Raw genomic sequence first — 23,368 nt, 5'->3', positions numbered from 1 at the left:
ATTCACCAACCTTTTGGTTGACACTTGAAAGCATGTTTATTCTCAGGTATTAAAGAAATCTTTCGCTGTGCATTTGCTCATATTAGAGATATTACTTGGAGTTATTCATGACATATTTCAAAAATACGTTGCATTCGAGTCGTCGAGTTCATCAAGATTATAACTAAGTCAATTATAGTTGGATACATTATGAAATGGTATGCATGCCGTCAACTTTCAATGAAATGAAAGTTTGTCTTTTAAAAGGAATGCAATGTTTGTAAAATGTATCATATAGAGGTCAAGTACCTCGCGATGTAACTAAATATAATGTATTCGTCCAGATGGATTAGGACGGGTCGTTATAATTCAAATTAAAGAAAATAAGAAAATTGTTTCTGTATTATGCAGGGCAATGACTTCGAAGGTAGAAAGACTCAAATAGAGAAAAATGCTCCTTTATATAGGCAAACATCCTATGCGGGCACCTCGAAACTCAAAAAGGTGCGTTGGAACACGAGATGTACTATGATTAAGACAGCATGCAACGCGCATTAATTGCACGTCAAGTCACGTGTGTGGGTCATATTAATTTAAGTTTGGCGACGCAACTGTCCCAGCCGACCTCACCAAACTGGGGGGACTTAATGATACACATAATGATCCGTCTCAAAAACGACAATAATACATAGCAACCAGCTTGGACCTTTCCCGACATGGTCCATCCTTGAGGAGGGATCCCTTCCTGACAATCATCTCGGCAACTCTACCACGCCGGATAAACGGCTAGTCGAGAACGTATATAGAAGCCTAGCCCGAATGACACACACGTAACTGGCATCACATAGCTAGTCATAATGATTGTAACCGTGAAGAAACACTAGGAATAAATAGGAGGCAAGATCTTCCCTGATAGACCGAAAGCACCGTGATGCCTTAGCCAGACCAACATGCTGCCGGCACCATCACCATCTCCTGGTTCAGCATTCCAAACTGACATATGGCCACCTTCCCGGGTCGAACATGCCATCCTGGATGAAGTGCACCGTCCAAGAACATACACCTCATCCCGGAGCGAGCATGCGAGCAAGTTGCATGCCACGTCAACCCGCGAATATAGGAAAGTTTGTTAGGATATGTTATTCCCATGAAAAGGACAGGTGCCACGTCACCCCTCGGAATTAGGAAAGCTCGTTATAACCACGAAAGGGACATGTGCCATGTCACCATTCCCTCCTAAACATCTATAAATATGTGAGCAAGATCACCAATCACACAACAGTGGATGCATTAATGTTACTCTGCCCAAATCAATTATGATAGCATAAATGTATTGTACTCTGCCCAAGATCACCATCTATAAATATCCAGTCATTAGCTTAATTCTGATCAGCACTCCGATCACCATCGGAGCCAATTCACACTAAGATATTAACTTATTCGATTTCGATCGAATAAGGTTAATTCAATCGATTGTTTTACGCCCTTGGAATCCAGATTCCAAATCGGGGTTCGCACAATTATTGGAGTTAAAACATTCGATCTACCCTTTTTCCCAAATCAAGCACTCAAACCCGAAATCTATTCATACTATACGATTTTGGTTTGATCATCCACCATGTAAGTTAATAATACATATGATTCAGTACTGTCTGATTTTCAATCAACATTCAATTACTTGAATAGTTTGAATCAACATATTTCAATATTTTTTGAGATTCAATCAACATTAAATTACTTAAATAGTTTTCATCCTAAAAACAATTATTTTCTTGTGACACCAACGAAATAAATGTCTTTCATAAATTGCATTGAAAGGAAATGGACAATTGGTTGTGGATTCGATCATCTGCAAATTGTAGATTGTCTTCAAATTGATGTCTCTACATAAAACATTTGAATAGTTTCACCTTTGTCTTTCTGTTTAAAAATTTTAAAATGTTTTTTCTTATTAACATATTCAACTTTATTATGTTTCTTTTCATAAATGTATTGTACTCACCTAAGTATTTTTATTAGTATATCCTTATATCATACGCATATATTATTGTGTCTAAATATAAATTCAGAAGCTATTTAATGTCTGCATTGTATTCGCAGATGCGTCCACCTTCTTTCATCCATATAATTGACAGTCCAAATCAACAAAAAGTGGTATTGCGATTCTTCAATATTAACAGTTTGTTACTTTATTTTTATAAAACATATTCATTACAACAACAATAACTTTACTAATTTTTACAGCCTCTGCCAGCTAAGTGGTTCGAAGTCTATTATGATGCGCCAATGCCTACACATAACGTTTGGATCCACACCCTAGATGGATATGCTGCAGAAGTAGGTTTTTGACTACATGATCAATCCTTATTTCTAAGTGAAGGCTTTTTGAAAAGTAACATGAATCAAACACCAGAATAAACAAATCACAATAACAGTGATTTGTACTTCAAACGAATCACCCAAAAAACAATACAGAAATTGCAATCTTCTTAATAAGAAGAAGATTGTTATGATTCAATCAAACTAGAAACCAAAATTACAAGATCATAACTGATGATCACTCCAAGTCGAGAGAAAGCAAAAACACAGAAAACAATAGAATGAATGAATCGATCTACTGTAACCCTAAAAACATTGCTATATATATATATATATATATATATATATATATATATATATATATATATATATATATATATATATATATATATATATATATATATATATATATATATATATATATATATATATATATATATTAATAATGACAAGTTTAGTCCCTCTTGAATGGTCAGCTACAATCCCTGAGCACCAAGTAATTTCATATGTTCCATTCCAGTCCTTAAGTTTCTTTAGATTTATCACCAGCCATCTAAGATCATCCAACTTGATAGTTAACTACAAAAGCATAAAATAAACAAAGTAAAAAGGAAAAATAACAAGAATAAGATTGTTAACATAAAATAATTCATCACCCCCTTCAATCTTATTCTGGAATAAATCAACAAAACCCAACAGATGACAGAAATATCTATGTTTTTTGACACTCAGACATTTTGTAAAAATACCAGCTAGCTGATTTTCAGAATCAATTTAAAGTTTTTAATGATACCAAAACTTATTTTTTTTCTCTGATAAAGTGAACATCAACCTCTAGATGCTTGGTTCTCTCATGAAACACAGGGTTATTAGCCATCTGAATAGCAGAATTATTATCACAGAATAAAGGTGTAGGAGTAGAAAACTTAACTTTGAGATCTTTAAGAACTCACATAACCCACATAACCTCAGTTGTAGCATTACTCATACACCTATATTCAGATTCAACAGAAGATCTTGCTACAACATTTTGTTTTTTACTTTTCCAAGCAATTAACGAATCACCTATAAAAACACAGTAACCATTAATAGCTTTAGACTGAAACATAGATTTTGCCCTGTCTACATCAGCAAACACTTTTAAATCAAAATTTTTTGATTTGACAAAAGTAAATCCCTTTCCTGGAGAAAGTTTCAAATATCTCAAAACATGAAGTGCAAGCTTGAAATGTGATTCTAAAGGTTTATGCATAAACTGACTTAAGCAATGCACATTAAAAGAAATGTAAGGTCTTGTCATGGTTTAGTAATTCAGTTTACCAACAAGTTTTTGATACTGAGTAATATTTTCAATAGCTCTATTACTGTCTTTAGCCTCAGTATTACAAGAAAAATTTTGTTCAATAGGAACAGAAACAGGTTTACTTCCTAAAAGCCCAAATTTATTTAATAATTAAACACAATATTTTCTTTGACTTAAACACAAACCATTATCAACATTCAAAACTTCAATCCCTAAAAAATATTTCAACTTACCTAAATCTTTAACCATAAAGTTATTACTCAGATAAGTTTTAAATTTTTTTATTTCACTTATATTTTTACCAGTAACAAGAATATCATCAACATAAACAAGCAATGCAAGAAAAATATCACCATCAGTTTTAGTATAAAGAGAGTAGTCATTAACACTTTCCACACAAAACCATTATCTAATAAAACTTTAGTTAAATTTTTATTCCATTTTCTAGGAGCTTGTTTAAGACCATATAAAGATTTAACAAGTTTGCAAACTTTATTTCCACAATTAGAAAAATATCCTTCAGGTGGTTTCATATAAACATCTTCAACAATTTCACCATATAAAAAAGCATTATTAACATCAGGTTGATAGATTGGCCAGTCATTATTAACAGCAAGAGTAATAAGACATCTCACAGTAATCATCTTAACAATAGGAGAGAAAGTCTCATCATAATCAAGACCCTCTCTTTGACTAAAACCCTTGGCAACTAATCTAGCCTTATACCTATCAATTTCACCACTAGCTTTAAGTTTAATTTTATAAATCCATTTTGACCCAATAGCCTTTCTCCTTTCAGGAAGATCAACCATAACCCATGTATTGTTTCTCATTAAAGCATCAATTTCAGAATTCATAGCTTTAACCCAATTTTTATCAAGACATGCTTCAGAATAACAAGTTGGTTCAACACTTTTATTCATATTAGAAACAAAATTCAAATTTTCACTGCTAAGATTAGCATAACATATGACCTTGTTAATATCATATTTAGCATTTGAATTTAACACATAATCATTAAATTTAGTAGGAATCCTAGTAGGTCTACTAGATCTTCTTGACTCGGAAGTCTCCCCTAAATTAGTTTGATTATCAACATTTATATTGGTTTGATTTTGAACATTGCCCTCAGGAGAGCTAGTATCATCACTAGCAATATCATCATGTGTTACATCACGAGCATTATCCTCTGTTTCACAAATAGTGTCACTAGAAGAATTACACTTTGTGCCATCACTAATTTCAGTTTCTATCCCTTAATCATTGAGACTTTGGGTATTGGTATTTTGACTCTCAACAAACACTTGATTAAAGAAATTTAAATGATTAATATCATTTGCAGACACAATAGTATAATCTTTTTGTTTAAAAGGAAAAATAGTTTTATAAAACTTAACATCTCTAGAATAAAACACACTTTTTGACTCAAGGCTCAAAAGTTTATAACCTTTTTTCTCAGAAGAATAACCAATAAAAACACATTTTTCAGCTCTAGAGCTAAACTTATCATGATTATTTAAAAAATTAGAGAAACAGAGACAACTAAAAACCCTTAAATGAGAGAGATTAGGTTTATGTTGACACACTAACTCAAAAGGAAACCTCCCAGAAAGGACAGAAGATGGTAATTTGTTAATCAAATACCAAGCAATAAGCACACATTCAGTCCACATATAAAGAGGTATCCCCTGATGAAACATAAGACTTCTAGCTACATTTAGCAGATTCTATGTTTCCTTTCAGCCACACCATTTTGTTGACGGGTATGTGATGACCCGGGAATTTCCGACCAAATTTAAACTTAATCTTTATATAGTTTTGACAAGATAAGCAAAGTCTATTAAACCGAGTCTCAAAATTTTTGAACTGTTTCATGAAATCATTTGACCTTCGACCAGTTCCGACGATTCACGAACAATTAATTGTAACTTGATATGTGTATATATATATACATATATATATAAATAATAATTAGAAATATAATTTTAAATATTGTATGTTGTTGTTACCTAAATTTGTCTATGTAAAATAAAAAAAAATATTATAATTATTATTATTTAAAACATATCTATATATATAAATAAAAGTATATTAAAAATAAATATTTAATGATTGTAATACTCGTTGGACGTTTCGATTATTATTTAGAGAAGTTTAATTCGAACTTATATTATTTTAAAATAAAAGGTGATTCGAAAATGAGTTATATAAGTTATAGGCTTATTAAAAGTATATTTAGGATCTAATTATTAAATTTTAACACTTTTTATATTTTACCCATAAATGAGAGGGACAGTCGATGTATTTTTTATTTATTAAATTAATGACTGAATTTTATACCATAATGACCAAAATAAATAAATATAATTAAATTAAATCTTTGGGATTTTTTTTTCGAAGACTTTTATCCGCCACTGATATACTAACGAAGCACGAATTTCAGTCCGTAAATGAAATAGTAAACAACGTCTATCAATTTACACGTTTTATATTTAAATTATATTATAATTATTATTATATTATTATTAAACATTATTGATCTTCTTTTTGTTACACTGAACTATCATCTATCTAATCACTCTCTTCTTTATCTAATATATACAATACACGATACATATGATGATGCATATGATAAAAACTACAACCAATCACCACAAATTAACAAAACCCACCTAAGTTTTCTTGTCTGTTTCTTTTTTCCTTTTCTCATTCACCTTCCAATTTCTCCACTATAATTTAAATACACACATATGTGTAGAGATATCACCACACCCATTTAATTATCAACTATCAGTCTTGTACTTCTCTTTTTCTCCTTCGATCAAGCAACCAACACCATCACTTTCAAATCTTTCATTGATCGTTTAATAGCACCACTAGACCACAACCATTATCACCTACGATTATTACTCGTTTTTCTATTTCTACTTTAATCCAAGGACACCCATTTTATCAAACCCATTATCACCTTACAACTTTCACCAAAACAACCAACATTTAATTTGATCACAGCTACTGCCGTTTGAGTGCTACTACTTTCGGTTATAACCATAAACCACCAACCCAACACCTTTGGTCTCTTATTTTTTCATGACTGCTGCTAAGTTTAGCCGGCCACCTTCACCACTATCTCTATCTCTTAAATTAAAATCAACCATCAACACCCACATCAACCACCTCCATTTAATCACCTACGATTCTCTGTTTTGACTATCACCAAGAACACCATCGAATTACCTTCGGTCTTTTAAACTACTGCTACTTCTACCTTTCTACTCCTACTATGGTCGACGAGACAACCATCACTATGTTCATCTTGCGAACTCCTTCTCGAGCTCAGCTGTTTCTATTTCTATTTCCAGGTTGAGATCAACCATATAACCACTTGAAGCACCTCTATAGAGGCTAGGTTGTTGCTGTAATTTCAGCCTTTCGAAACAGACCTAAAACTCATTGAAGATTTTACTACTACTGCTGTATTTTTACTCGAATTAAACTGCTACACTTATATCCTTCTGTTCTCTTTTGTGAAACGAACACCAACCTGCACTATTACCGTTACTGTTTTGATTCCTTGTTCTTGTTTCGTCTTAAAACCACACCATCGATAACCACCACTAAACATTACAACTAACCCTGTAACTTGTTATTTCTGTTCGAGTCAAACCAACAACCAACAAGACCCATTTGAACCGCCACCATTGAACAACCTTCGAAAAGCCACCTGCAACCTCGGTGTTTCTGTTTCATTCTTTTATAAACGTCAAAACTACCACCACAACTATTACAGACGATGATAAAAGAAAAAGTGACGGGATAAATGATGATAACCGTGATGTTTTAAAGATGATGATGAAGGAAGAGATGTGGCAGATGTGTTGATCCTAATCGAGTAAAACAGACACAAACTCAATCTTGTGGGTTTCTTATTTGTTAAAAGGGCTGCCATGTTCCTTTTCAAATCGGGCCGTGGATAATGTTACTTCAGATGTTGGGCCGTATTAATTTCAAGTTGGGCCGAAACCCACTGGTATTATGATGATCGTGATTGTGGAATAATATTGTTAATGTTTGATTATGTTGATAGAATTATGATGATGATTAGATTATGAAAATGAAAATAGTTAAGGGTTAAAGAAATTTAGGAGATAATTATAACAGAAATGGAGGAGTGAAGGGATGGTTAAGTGTGTTTGGTTTAATCAAGAGGTCGTAGGTTCGAGCCCGGGCGATGGCATTTTGTTTTTAAATCCTGTTTTTAAAGGTAGCATTATATTTTATTATTATTATTATTATTATTATTATTATTATTATTATTATTATTATTATTATTATTATTATTATTATTATTATTATTATTATTATTATTATTATTATTATTATTATTATTATCATTATTATTAACTAATATGATGTAAAAGAAAATATAGATTTAGAACTATTAAGATGAAAGTAAATATGGTTATGATTATGTATTATGAGTAAAGATCATTAATAATATAAGGATAGATATAAACTTGTTGCGCTTATGAAAACGTTTATGTATATATAAGTGTAATATGAATGTGATTACGCTTAATTCTATAATTAAGATATTAAGTATTTAAAACAACGTTATTATTAAGTGGACATGATAAATATGGATGCTAAGTAAAAATCATAAAAATTAATCGTTATTATTTTTAAGTATTATTTTTATTATCTTTATTATTATTATTATTATTATTATTATTATTATTATTATCATTATTATCATTAGTAGTAAAATTGTTATATTCATAGTTATAATTATTAGTATTACTACCAATAGATATTTTATATAAAAATACATTATAAGAATATTAATATCACATAACACTATGATTTTATTATTAACAAGATAGTAACTAAGCTATATATAAAATATATCAATTAATAGGTACATATATATTTTATCATATATAAACCCTAATATAAATTATTATTATTAATATGTTATAATGAAAGATAAACACTAGTTAAATAAAATATATAAAATAAATATATCTATATAACAAATAATTTAACAAGTATATTATTAAAAATAATAAATATATTTATTCAATTACGATTATGTGTGTTAATATATATACAAATGATATAGGTTCGTGAATCCGAGGCCAACCCTGCATTGTTCAATATCGTCGTATGAATATTTTTACAACAAAATATTGAATAGTGAGTTTCATTTGCTCCCTTTTACTCTTTACATTTTTGGGACTGAGAATACATGCGCTATTTTTACAACTTCTTTATTAAATGCTTTCGAAATACATTTTGAACTGCGAATACATGAAATGCTTTTATAAATGTTTGGCGAGATAGACACAAGCAAAACATTCCTCGAATGAATTATTATGCAGATAGAAGTTCTGCGGATTATTATTGAATTATGTGGAAATGATAATTGCCACCATTGAATTATGTAGACATGATAATTGCCACCATTGAATTATGTGGACATGATAATTGCCACCAATTGATATGAATATTATGTATCGAGAGAATGATTTTTATACACATGTTATGTGTATTATATTTTGTACACGAGATATGTGTGCGGTTACTAAGATTTATGAAAATGGTTCTGTACACGAGAAAGGTGTACTGTATTTAAAAGATATCGCATGTACATTACAGGTGGGTATAGGATTCGGGCCCATTTGTACCATGCAGCATTTAACTCTTGTGGTCTATCAAAATGATGAATTTTATTATTTTATGATAAACTTATGAACTCACCAACCTTTTGGTTGACACTTGAAAGCATGTTTATTCTCAGGTATGAAAGAAATCTTCCGTTGTGCATTTGCTCATTTTAAAGACATTATTTGGAGTCGATCATCGCAATGGGACCAGATGTTGGTGACTTTATCCAGATGGATTAGGACGGGGTATGACATGTGGTATCAGAGCGGTGGTCTTAGTGAACCAGGTCTTGCATTAGTGTGTCTAACTGATAGTTGTTTAGATGCATTAGTGAGTCTGGACTTCGACCGTGTCTGCATGTCAAAAGTTTTGCTTATCATTTCGTGTCAAAAATTACCTGCTTATCATTGTTAGGAAATAACTTGCTTATCATTCTTAATCTAGACATATCTTACTGCCTGGACTGCATGAATAGTGTACAGACAAAAATTCATATCTTAACGTATCTATTACTGTAGACTTTGCCTGACAGCTTTCGTAGATTCCTCCGTAACTTATGAGATTTTTGTATTACATATGCATATGTAAATTATGTATTGCAGGGTACTAATCTACATCCTATAACCTATTTATTATTGAAAAATCCTTCATCTGATCGTACGAGATGAATCCCTCAACCAGTTCGCATTCCTCGGATTCCGACAGCTATTCCGATATGGAGTTTCACCTAAGCCCCGAAAGCAGTGTCATCAGAATGAATAAACCAATCATCCATCCCCATTTCATCTGATGAGTTCGTAGTCGACTTAAACAATGGAGACGAGAAGAAGGCGATCCTTTCCATCAACCGAATTCACCTCTTGGTGAAGAACCTGAAGCACTTACCGGCGAACCTATCCGCAACACCATTTTCATCCTCATTTCTTGAATATCTCGCCACTATTATATACTATCTCAAAATTCTGAATCTTATTCATCCGCTCGTCTAAACCGACAATCATCCCGGAGTAATACAAGAAGTCAACGAACTTCGCGCTTGAGTAATCAATTTGGAAAATATGGTGCAAAACTTACCAGCTTCAGCAACATCACTAGTACCACCAACAACCCAAGTTTCAACATCACATGTCTCAACATCTCATTCTGTAACTCGAGAATAATCATCGTTCTACATGACGTTCTACATCATTTATCTTCGTTCGACATGACGATTATGTAATCTCTAATGTTTTAGAGATTAAATATTCTTGTTCTAACGGTAAATCAAATGAGTTTAATATCATATTAACTCATTAAATCCATGATTACATCTGAAGAAAATATATATGTATATATGTTTTCATAAAGATTGTAATTAAAAATTCTTTCGTACAAACTGTTAACGGTGAAAATATTTTAACGGGTAGGTAATACCTGAGGAATATTTAGATTTCACAATAATAAGTTACATTGTACATTCTTCGAATCTGATTCAACAGTCATTTACTATCCTACTTACATCCACAGATATATGTATCCGTTCACCGCCGAATAACCATTTTCATTCAATTTCATATTTGGATTTTGACCTATCAGAATCCAACAATTGGCATAATGAAGAAAACATTGGACAAAATAAAATTTGTTAGAAACAAACAAATTAACTATGAGAAATTTTGTTAAGAATCCACGCTAACTGTTCCTAGCTAATTGTTCCTAGCTAACTGTTAATTCCGTATTACCTTTTATTTATCACAATTTATTTATCACATTTTATTTATCGCAATTTTAATTCTCGCAATTTTATTTATCGTCATTTAATTTTTGTTATTTATTTTACGCACTTTAAATATCGGGACACGTATACAAGGTTTTGACATATCATATCGACGCATCTATATATATTATTTGGAATAATCATAGACACTCTATATGCAGTAATGCTGGAGTTAGCTATACAGGGTTGAGGTTGATTCTACAATAATATATATAGTTTGAGTTGTGATCGAGTCTGAGACATGTACACGGGTCACGATACGTATTAATTAATTTGAATATTATATATTAAACTATATATGAATTATTGGACTGTCGACTGTGGACTAATAACATTGGACAATTAAAATGAATTAAAATAATGATTTTAACATATGAAACTAAACATCTCTTCAAGTTTGCCACTTGATTTCATCTTAAACCTCATTGGTATTTTGAGAGTTACAATCTGCATTTAAACATTTCATAATTCTTGAAAACACCTCAATCGAGAGGATGAACCAACCGCACTTCATCTACGGAAGAAAAGATTGATGCATATAGTTATGCACTTAAAACACTCGGAACCTGAGTAAACGTTTAACACGTATCTGTGCTAGCTCCTTTGGCGTTGTTATTACCGAAAATAACTTTACAATCCCTCTTCAAAGTAGCCAATTTTGTCACAGCTCCAGCAAGTCAACTTCTACTTTTCATTCAAAACAACCTTATTATAACTTTGATATATATGCGTGCTCTTTTATTGTTACCGGGGAATCTTTTATATTCCACTATATTACCAGCAGACGTACCAGCAACCTCGTTGCTCCTTGGCTTAAATCTCTACGACAAATCAATATATTTATCTATTGAAGACTTATCATGAACTCAATATATTTATCTATTGAAGTCTTATCATGAACTCATCGGTATCTTGTAACGATAATTACCATACCAAATACCGGAAGGCATCAATCGATAATCTCGAAATTCTCAGTGATTCTACGACAACAATTTATATATATATATATATATATATATATATATATATATATATATATATATATATATATATATAACTTCTATCTCCTGGATTTACGAATTTCAATTCTGAATTTCTGAAATGCACTTTAGCTTATAAATCAGTTTCCTGAGTTTTGAAAAAGCTGATGAAGCAGTGAAAACTGAGGACTGCCTTAACAGTCAAAAGTTTGATAATAAAGAATGGAGTGTTGGAAAAGCTCAAAGATTTTGATACTGAAAAATGAATTGAGCAAATCATGAAAGAGACTCTGAACAAGGACTAAACTTGTACATAAAAGAATCCTGACGATTCTGTTTCTGATGAAATCTTTAACGAATACCTTGCTCCTTAATCGCTCTAAATCATCGTGAATGAATTTCTTCATCACAATTTGATTCAGAAATTCTAAGATATTATCACATCTTTCATTATTAATATCCTCAATATTTCTGAAGATATCTTCATAAATATTCTCATCCTATATTAATTATCTCTCAGCTCTATCTGTGTTATATCTTAAAAGAAACTGTTTTAGTTTCTAAAATTCCGAAAAATTAGAATTTGAATCATGAATGATTTTGAAGTAGTGTTGGAAATTGATGCATGAGTTTGTATGATATAATGACACTTGATCAATGTGATTATATTACAGTAAGTCATGCTGAGTTTCTAATGGAACGTGATGATTCGCAGATTATAACGTCATCATGTGCCATGTTACACGACTCTTATACTCTATCTAATCTCCAAACATATCAAGAATATATCTTCATGATTGTTTTATCCTTTCTCTTGAATTCTGGTAATTTAACTAATCAAGATCGTACTATTGCAATTTTTTTAAAAAAAAACACTAGTTATGTTCATCTCGATATTCATATCTACGAATTCTGGACCAATATTCGCTCAACTTACGGTCGAGAAGAGAAAGAAAGTATGGAAATGGTGAAAATAATGGAACGGAAAAAGTTTAATTATTAATGGAAATATCAGACAATGCAATCAAGACAGATAATCGCATTTAATTATAGAGATCTTAATTTCCATAAATCCCGAAGAATCAGATCTTATAGAATTCCAAGATTTTCTTTTAAATCTCTTAAATTCCGGAATTCAAACGTGACTATGTCAAAAGTAAGAAGAATCTTAAATTCCTCATTTCATTCTTTTGTGATAGCTTCACTCTACGTTTCGAGTAATCGAATTATTTTATCAATATTACTCAATGTTGATAAGACTCAATTTATCAACTCATAATCGTCATAAAAACATACTTATTGTCAGCCATGACCATCTCTATCAAATTTCGGGACGAAATTTATTTAACGGGTAGGTACTGTGATGACCCTGGGATTTCCGACCAAATTTAAACTTAATCTTTATATAGTTTTGCCTCGATAAGCAAAGTCTATTAAACCGAGTCTCAAAATTTTTGAACTGTTTCATGAAATCATTTGACCTTTGACCAGTTCTGACGATTCACGAACAATTAATTGTAACTTGATATGTGTATATATATATATATACATATATATATATATATATATATATATATATATATATATATATATATATATATATATATATATATATATATAATTAGAAATATAATTTTAAATATTGTATGTTGTTGTTACTAAAATTTATCTATGTAAAATAAAACAAAATATGATAATTATTATTATTTAAAACATATCTATATATATAAATAAAAGTATCTTAAAAATAAATATTTAATGATTGTAATACTCGTTGGATGTTTCGATTATTATTTAGAGAAGTTTAATTCGAACTTATATTATTTTAAGATAAAAGGTGATCCGAAAATGAGTTATATAAGTTATAGGCTTATTAAAAGTATATTTAGGATCTAATTATTAAATTTTAACACTTTTTATATTTTACCCATAAATGAGAGGGACAGTCGATGTATTTTTTATTTATTAAATTAGTGACTGAATTTTATACCATAATGACCAAAATAAATAAATATAATTAAATTAAATCTTTGGGATTTTTTTTCGAAGACTTTTATCCGCCACTGATTTATCAACGAAGCACGAATTTCAGTCCGTAAATGAAATAGTAAACGACGGCTATCAATTTACACGTTTTATATTTAAATTATATTATAATTATTATTATATTATTATTAAACATTATTGATCTTCTTTCTGTTACGCTGAACTATCGTCTATCTAATCACTCTCTTCTGTATCTAATATATACAATACACGATACATATGATGATGCATATGATAAAAACTACAACCAATCACCACAAATTAACAAAATCCACCTAAGTTTTCGTGTCTGTTTCTTTTTCCTTTTCTCATTCACCTTCCAATTTCTCCACTATCATTTAAATACACACATATGTGTAAAGATATCACCACACCCATTTAATTATCAACTATCAGTCTTGTACTTCTCTTTTTCTCCTTCGATCAAGCAGCCAACACCATCACTTTCAAATCTTTCATTGATCGTTTAATAGCACCACTAGACCACAACCATTATCACCTACGATTATTACTCGTTTTTCTATTTCTACTTTAATCCAAGGAAACCCATTTTATTAAACCCATTATCACCTTACAACTTTCACCAAAACAACCAACATTTAATTTGATCACAACTACTGCCGTTTGAGTGCTACTACTTTCGGTTATAACCATAAACCACCAACCCAACACCTATGGTCTCTTATTTTTTCGTGACTGCTGCTAAGTTTAGCCGGCCACCTTCACCACTAACTCTATCTCTTAAATTAAAATCCACAATCAACACCCACATCAACCACCTCCATTTAATCACCTACGATTCTCTGTTTCGACTATCACCAAGAACACCATCGAATTACCTTCGGTCTTTTAAACTACTGCTACTTCTACCTTTCTACTCCTACTATGGTCAACGAGACAACCATCACTATGTTCATCTTGTGAACTCCTTCTCGAGCTCAGCTGTTTCTATTTCTATTTCCAGGTTGAGATCAACCCTACAACCACTTAAAGCACCTCTATAGAGGCTAGGTTGTTGCTGTAATTACAGCCTTTCGAAACAGACCTAAAATCATTGAAGATTTTACTACTACTGCTGTATTTTTACTCGAATTAAACTGCTACACTTATATCCTTCTGTTCTCTTTTTTTAAAAGAACACCAACATGCACTATTACCGTTACTGTTTTGATTCTTGGTTCTTGTTTCGTCTTAAAACCACACCATCGATAACCACCACTAAACATTACAACTAACCCTGTAACTTGTTATTTCTGTTCGAGTCAAACCAACAACCAACAAGACCCATTTGAACCGCCACCATTGAACAACCTTCGAAAAGCCACCTGCAACCTCGGTGTTTCTGTTTCATTTTTTTATAAACGTCAAAACTACCACCACAACTATTACAGACGATGATAAAAGAAAAAGTGACGGGATAAATGATGATAACCGTGATGTTTTAAAGATGATGATGAAGGAAGAGATGTGGCGGATGTGTTGATCCTAATCGAGTAAAACAGACACAAACTCAATCTTGTGGGTTTCTTATTTGTTAAAAGGGCTGCCATGTTCCTTTTCAAATCGGGCCGTGGATAATGTTACTTCAGATGTTGGGCCGTATTAATTTCAAGTTGGGCCGAAACCCACTGGTATTATGATGATTGTGATTGTGGAATAATATTGTTAATGTTCGATTATGTTGATAGAATTATGATGATGATTAGATTATGAAAATGAAAACAGTTAAGGGTTAAAAGGAATTTAGGAGATAATTATAACAGAAATAGAGGAGTGGAGGGATGGTTAAGTGTGTTTGGTTTAATCAAGAGGTCGTGGGTTCCAGCCCGGGCGATGGCGTTTTGTTTTTAAATCCTGTTTTTAAAGGTAGCATTATATTTTATTATTATTATTATTATTATTATTATTATTATTATTATTATTATTATTATTATTATTATTATTATTATTATTATTAACTAATATGATGTAAAAGAAAATATATATTTAGAACTATTAAGATGAAAGTAAATATGGTTATGATTATGTATTATGAGTAAAGATCATGAATAATATAAGGATAGATATAAACTTGTTGCGCTTATGAAAACGTTTATGTATATATAAGTGTAATATGAATGTGATTACGCTTAATTCTATAATTAAGATATTAATTATTTAAAACAACGTTATTATTAAGTGGACATGATAAATATGGATGCTAAGTAAAAGTCATAAAAATTAATCGTTATTATTTTTAAGTATTATTTTTATTATCTTTATTATTATTATTATTATTATTATTATTATTATTATTATTATTATTATTATTATTATTATTATTATTATTATTATTATTATTATTATTATTATTATTATTATTATTATTATTATTATTATTATTATCATTATCATTAGTAGTAAAATTATTATATTCATAGTTATAATTATTAGTATTACTACCAATAGATATTTTTATATAAAAATACATTATAAGAATATTAATATCACATAAAACTATGATTTTATTATTAACAAGATAGTAACTAAGCTATATATAAAATATATCAATTAATAGGTACATATATATTTTTCATATATAAACCCTAATATAAATTATTATTATTAATATGTTATAATGAAAGATAAACACTAGTTAAATAAAATATATAAAATAAATATATCTATATCTATATAACAAATAATTTAACAAGTATATTATTAAAAATAATAAATATATTTATTCAATTACGATTATGTGTGTTAATATATATATAAATGATATAGGTTCGTGAATCCGAGGCCAACCCTGCATTGTTCAATATCGTCGTATGAATATTTTTACTACAAAATATTGAATAGTGAATTTAATTACTCCTTTTTACTCTTTACATTTTTGGGACTGAGAATACATGCGCTATTTTTACAACTTCTTTATTAAATGCTTTCGAAATACATTTTGAACTGCGAATACATGAAATGCTTTTATAAATAATTGACGATATAGACACAAGCAAAACATTCCTCGAATGAATTATTATGCAGACAGAAGTTCTGCGGATTATTATTGAATTATGTGGAAATGATAATTGCCACCATTGAATTATGTGGACATGATAATTGCCACCATTGAATTATGTGGACATGATATTTGCCACCAATTGATATGAATGTTATGTATCGAGAGAATGATTTTTATACACAGGTTATGTGTATTATATTTTGTACACGAGATATGTGTGCGGTTACTAAGATTTATGAAAATGGTTGTGTACACAAGAAAGGTGTACTGTATTTAAAAGATATCGCATGTACATTACAGGTGGGTATAGGATTCGGGCCCATTTGCACCATGCAGCATTTAACTCTTGTGGTCTATCAAAATGATTAATTTTATTATTTTATGATAAACTTATGAACTCACCAACCTTTGAGTTGACACTTGAAAGCATGTTTATTCTCAAGTATGAAAGAAATCTTTCACTGTGCATTTGCTCATTTTAAAGACATTAATTGGAGTCGATCATCGCAATGGGACCAGATGTTGGTGACTTCGTCCAGATGGATTAGGACGGGGTATGACAGGGTATATGCAATAGTAGTTTGATGAGTTATACCATTAGAGTTACAAAAAACATTCATTCTAGTGTTAACAAATTCAGTTCCATTGTCACTTCTAATAACTTTAACATTAGCATTAAACTGATTCTTAAAAATAGAATGTAATGTCACAAAATTTTCAAACACTTCATCTTTGGTTTTAATTAAGAAAATCTACACAGCTCTAATATAATCATCAACTACTGTAAGAAAATATTTGTACCCCTCTTTACTTGCAACTTTATAGGGTCCCCACAAGTCAAGATTTAACAGATCTCCAAGTTTTAAACTATTATGTTCACTTAAAGGAAAAGGTTCTCTTGTTTGTTTGGCTTGATGACAAATATCACAAGGTTCAGTATTATTATGATTAGTAAATTTCAAACTATCACTTAAAATGTTCAAAACTTGACTTGCAGGATGACCTAATCTAGAATGCCAAAGTTTCATAGTGCATGAAGAAGAATTATTACTAATACCTAACACATATTTCTTAAACATGTATAAACCATCATGTTCATCACCAATCCCCACAACTTCGTTTATCACAAAATCCTGAATAAAGCAATTTGTCTCATTAAAACCAACAAAAAATTTATCACTCTTAGTTAACTTATTGACAGATAAAAGATTAACACAATATTCAGGAATGTATAAAACGTTAAAAAGAGTTATAAAATCATTGATTTTAATATTTCCAACCTTAACAATTTTTGCATGAGTACCATTAGGATGACTAACACTAATATTCATATTGGACACATCAACACTAGCAAAAAGTTCATCATCATTGCATACCATATGTTGGTTTGCACCAGAATCAATAATCCAATTATTTTTACGATTTTCATTTTTTAAAAACATGTTGTTACAAAAAAAAATTTCAAAGTTTGAATTAAATTTACTACTATTATTCCAAAATATACCTGACATGTTGGAATTCATAGAAGTTGTAGCACCATTATCTTTATCATTAATGAGACTCATCAACTTTGAAATCTGTTCGACTGTAAAAGGTGAACTACTAGCAGACTCATTAGATTTTTCAGAAACACAGTTATTATTATTTTGCAGTAAACTTAGGTTTTCTAATGTATCCAGGAGGATAACCTATAACTTCAAAATACCAATCCACAGTATGTCCAATCATGCCACATTTGGTACATTTATAATTAGCATTTAAACCCCTACCCATATCAAGTTTTTTTTATTAGTATTAGTGTTATTATTGTTAAAAGTATTAGGTTGAATTTTAGCAACAAAAGCAGAATTTTGAACTTTAGTTCCAGTTGGATGAGAAGCAAAATTTCTATGGGACTCTTCCCTTGATATAACAGCAAAGGCAGTTTTAACACTGGGAAGAGGATCAGTCATAAGAAGATTACTTCTTATAGGCTGATAAACCTCATCAAGTCCCATAAGAAACTGCATAAGCTTCATGACATTAGTATGATTCACAAAATCAGCATTAGCAGCACAAACACAAGCAGGTAATTTAATAAAAGCATCATATTGCTTCCACAAAGTATTCAACTTATGGTAATACTCAGATACACTGCAACCTCCTTGTGTTAAAGAATTAATCTGCTTATGTAAATTAAAAGTGATTGAACCATCAATTTTATCATAAGTTTCCTTAAGTTTTTGCCACACAGTAACAGAACTGTTAGAAAAAATTTGTCTAAGATATAATTCATCTGAAATAGATGTCAAAATCCAAGTTAAAATAATAGAATTACATCTATGCCATTGATTAGCTAAAACATCATCTTTCTCATAATCTGATCTCTTACAAGTTCCATCAATAAAACCCTTTTTGTTTTTAGTGTTTAAAGCAAGAAGCATAGCTCTGCTTCAAACACTATAATTTTCAGTTCCTTTCAACTTAATTGACACAAGAGCAGTTCCTGTAGTATCACTAGCATGCAAATATAAAGGATCACCAAAATCTAGTTTATGAACTAAAGTAACAGAACTACTAACATCATCATCACCAGCCATGTTAAAAACACGGAAATAATAGTACAAATAAGTATACAAGAAAGCAAATAGCAAGTAAACACACAAGAAATTACAAAAAGATAACTAATAGCACAGAAAACCACAACAAATCCACGGTTTGGACACCTGTAAGGAAAAGAAACAAACCCCCAATCGACTGGCTACTAGCCAGGCAACCTGTAGAGATGATTTACAGATAAATTGGTCAAGATCAATCTACGCTTGATCAGGTATTCATAGATCTCTAGGATCTAGATCAAGAGTTGGGCGTAGAGATCTGGTCAGGATAATATAAAACATGAATAAACACGAGACTCCCCTATTAGAGTGAAAACTCTAATCTGACGAAGAAACACAGAGAAGCAATGAAGAAGAAGCAGCGAAAGACAATCAAAAACCAAATCTGCAAGCACGAACAAGAAGAACAAACCCTAACCCTAATTTTCTAAAATTAGGGTTTTCAGAAGAACACCACAAATCAATCAACAACCAGTTGATCAAAACACCAGTAATCAATCAGAGATCGATCCGCCCTGATACCATGAAAAGTAACATGAATCAAACACCAGAATAAACAAATCACAATAACAGTGATTTGTACTTCAAACGAATCACCCAAAAAACAATACATAAATTGCAATCTTCTTAATAAGAAGAAGATTGTTATGATTCAATCAAACTAGAAACCAAAATTACAAGATCATAACTGATGATCACTCCAAGTTGAGATAAAGCAAAAATACAGAAAATAATTGAATGAATGAATCGATCTACTGCAACCCTAAAAACATTGCTATATATAAATTAATAATGACAAGTTTAGTCCCTCTTGAATGGTCAGCTACAATCCTTGAGTACCAAGTAATTCCATATGTTCCATTCCAGTCCTTAAGTTTCTTTAGATTTATCACCAGCCATCCAAGATCATCCAACTTGATAGTTAACTACAAAAGCATAAAATAAACAAAGTAAAAAGGAAAAATAACAAGAATAAGATTGTTAACATAAAATAATTTATCACTTTTCAAAGATAATAAATGATCTACATGTTCGAGAATCTAATACAATGTGCTATACTATTTTCGATAAAGGAAACTATGAGTTGCTAATCATCACAAATTGGTATGGAATTTCTAAAATATTAAATCTTTTATTTTAATACTTTCAACATTAGTAACTTAAATTCTTAATTTTTTTTTTTTAATATTTCATATGTTTTTTTATTAACTGCATTAAGATTACATTACAGGATAATGGTATTTTATTATATTTGTAAATTCATTAGCAACAACTTAATATTGTTTCAGTTTCAGAAAGTTAGAAGGAAATGTTTATGTGTATACAAAGGAAGGTCGAGGCCCAAAGATAACGTGGTCATTCACTATAATGGATCTTATAAAAAAAAGGTTAGGCATATCATCCGTAGAAGACAAGTTGATCATACGTGTAGGATGGCCAGAGTTAATTAAGGATCTCAACTTAAAATATGGAGATTGTATCATTTTTTATGCAATTGATGATCTTAATATCGAGATGCTAATATATAACAAATATGGTGTTGAAAATACTTGCATATTAAATCCTACACTGGATGTAATGAATAGCCCACATTTCTTGCAAAAAGAAATTTTTTCATGAGATTTCGAGATTTTCATACCGCGCGGTAATCTGTTGGTAAGTAAACTATACTATACATTTAAATTTATAAACCAATCTTTAAAATAACTCATTTGTTTTTAAAAAAATTTACTACTATACAATTATGTTGTAAATTAATTGAATTCATTTCAACCTTTTACATTATACTAAATAGATACATGTTTTTTGTTTTTTTCAGCGTCTTCTAAACAAACTGATGTTACTTCCGGGCCTTCATAGTGGTAAAAGAGTTTCTTGCTTTAATTTGGCAAAACGCAAATACAAATTGAGGTTGAAACAAGAGAAGTCGAAGAAAAAACCAAACCTCTGTGTGTCTTATGGATTTAGCCGTTTTCGAATAGAAAGTCGACTAAAGCCTGGCACAAAATGTTTGTTTACTTACCACTTTAAAGAGCGTGCATTTCATCTTTTACATGTTTAAACAATCCTTAAATTTTAGTTGTTTTTTGAATAAATTAATGAACAATTGTTTTTCAAGTATTGTTATGTTTATTCTTTTTTACTTTTCTAATGCAACAACATCAATACTTGTGATACTATCCGTTAAAGTATCATTAATTCATATTCAACTTTTAAAATTCATTATGTTTTTTGCGGATGAGTTCCCGTGCATCGCACGGGCTAATTAATCTAGTGTGTGTGTGTGTGTGTATATATATATATATATATATATATATATATATATATATATATATATATATATATATATATATATATATATATATATATTCATTTTTTTGAAAGTTTTTTTCCAACATTAAGAGTACACAAAAATATGAACATTTAAAAAAACACTTTTTTATAAATGTTATTATTTTGGCGGAAAACGCTCGAAAAATAATAATAACATGTAGCATGCGTAATGTTATTCCTGAATGTTATTCTTCGGGCATTCTTTTTCCATCATATGTGAAGTTTTTTTCAAGATCTTGCCCGATTTATAGTTTAGGGTTTAGGGCTTAGGGTTTAGGGTTTTGGGTTTAGTCCCTTAAGCCAAAACCCTAAACCCTAAACTCTAAACTATTCGTGTTAAAAAATCAATCTAAACCCTAATTTATAAACCCTAATTTCTAAACCCAAAATCCTAATTTCTAAACCCTAATAGTTAAACCCTAATTTTTAACCCTTAATTTCAAAACCCTAATTTTCAAACCCTAAAAAACAAACTCAGAAGCGAAACATTCGTTGCAATAAATGTTATCATTTATTTCTCCTAGCGTTTCCCCACCAAAATAATAACATTCATCTTGATGCCTGGAAAAAACAATTTAAAAAAAAAATGAAAATTTTTTACTTCCCCCCACTACCCCCCAAAAGAGTGCTTCCCTCATAATTAAATCACTATATATATATATATATATATATATATATATATATATATATATATATATATATATATATATTAGGTAAGGAGCCCGTGCGTTGCACGACGATTTTAATATTATTGCAAAGATTGCGTATGTATAATATTAATAGAATAACATTAAAAAATTGATTATGTTTCTTCTAACACCCCGTTTTTCTAAACATGATGCTCGAGGCATCATACGGAGTCTAAGAATAGGTATTTGATCTTTTGGACAAATTTACTTGACCACATTTGACTTTGGGATGTTTTAAAAGTGAAATTAGAGTACATCAGGTAAACTGTCGAGTTTGAGTGCAGTTTATCGCGTTCTGGTGTGTCGCGTTCCATGACAAACATGGTTGAAATGCGACAACTTCTGATACTTGATTTCTGCCCCTTTTGTCACGTTTCAGAGTTGTTTATCACGTCCTGGTGTGGCGAAACGCGACGAAGTGTCGCGAAATGCGACAAATGTTAATGTAATGTCAATTTTAGCCATTTTAAGTGGCATCTTTTGGGGGTGTTATAGTCTTTTCACTTGTGGCCGGTTTTGGAGACTCAAAAGCTGATTCAAGCTTATCCTAACTCATTAAACACTCTTTCAACTTCACCACTTTCAATTTTAGAGAGAGAGTAAAGGTTTTAGTGAGAGAAAGCTCACTTGGGGAAGAAGGAGACCAAATCTCACCCGAACTCAAGTTTTAAAGTTGTTCCCTACGTCTCTAGCTACG

The 23,368-nt window shown here is 30.4% G+C and overlaps 2 protein-coding genes across 2 annotated transcripts in view; both read right to left on the bottom strand.

Moving 5' to 3' along the window:
- Positions 1-859: 859 nt before the first annotated feature.
- LOC139888834 (uncharacterized) lies at positions 860-19,474 on the bottom strand. Its single transcript, XM_071871820.1, has 9 exons — positions 18,821-19,474; positions 17,834-18,739; positions 17,647-17,737; positions 4,005-4,790; positions 3,835-3,840; positions 3,619-3,726; positions 3,266-3,480; positions 2,792-2,877; positions 860-1,010 (listed from the first exon to the last, which is right to left on the bottom strand). The coding sequence occupies exons 1-9, from the start codon at positions 19,472-19,474 to the stop codon at positions 860-862; spliced, it is 3,003 nt and encodes a 1,000-aa protein (XP_071727921.1).
- Positions 19,475-19,700: 226 nt separating this feature from the next.
- Positions 19,701-23,368, bottom strand: part of LOC139888833 (uncharacterized) — a 57,984-nt gene continuing 54,316 nt past the window's right edge. Inside the window, exon 4 of the mRNA XM_071871819.1 lies at positions 19,701-19,807. Coding sequence (XP_071727920.1) covers positions 19,701-19,807 — 107 coding nt within the window. The remainder of the gene's footprint in view (positions 19,808-23,368) is intronic.

Source organism: Rutidosis leptorrhynchoides, chromosome 2 (genome assembly GCF_046630445.1).
Source record: "Rutidosis leptorrhynchoides isolate AG116_Rl617_1_P2 chromosome 2, CSIRO_AGI_Rlap_v1, whole genome shotgun sequence".
NCBI classification, from domain to species: domain Eukaryota; kingdom Viridiplantae; phylum Streptophyta; class Magnoliopsida; order Asterales; family Asteraceae; genus Rutidosis; species Rutidosis leptorrhynchoides.
The sequence above is the reverse complement of the archived record's forward strand: the minus strand, read 5'-3'. Positions and strand labels throughout refer to the sequence as shown.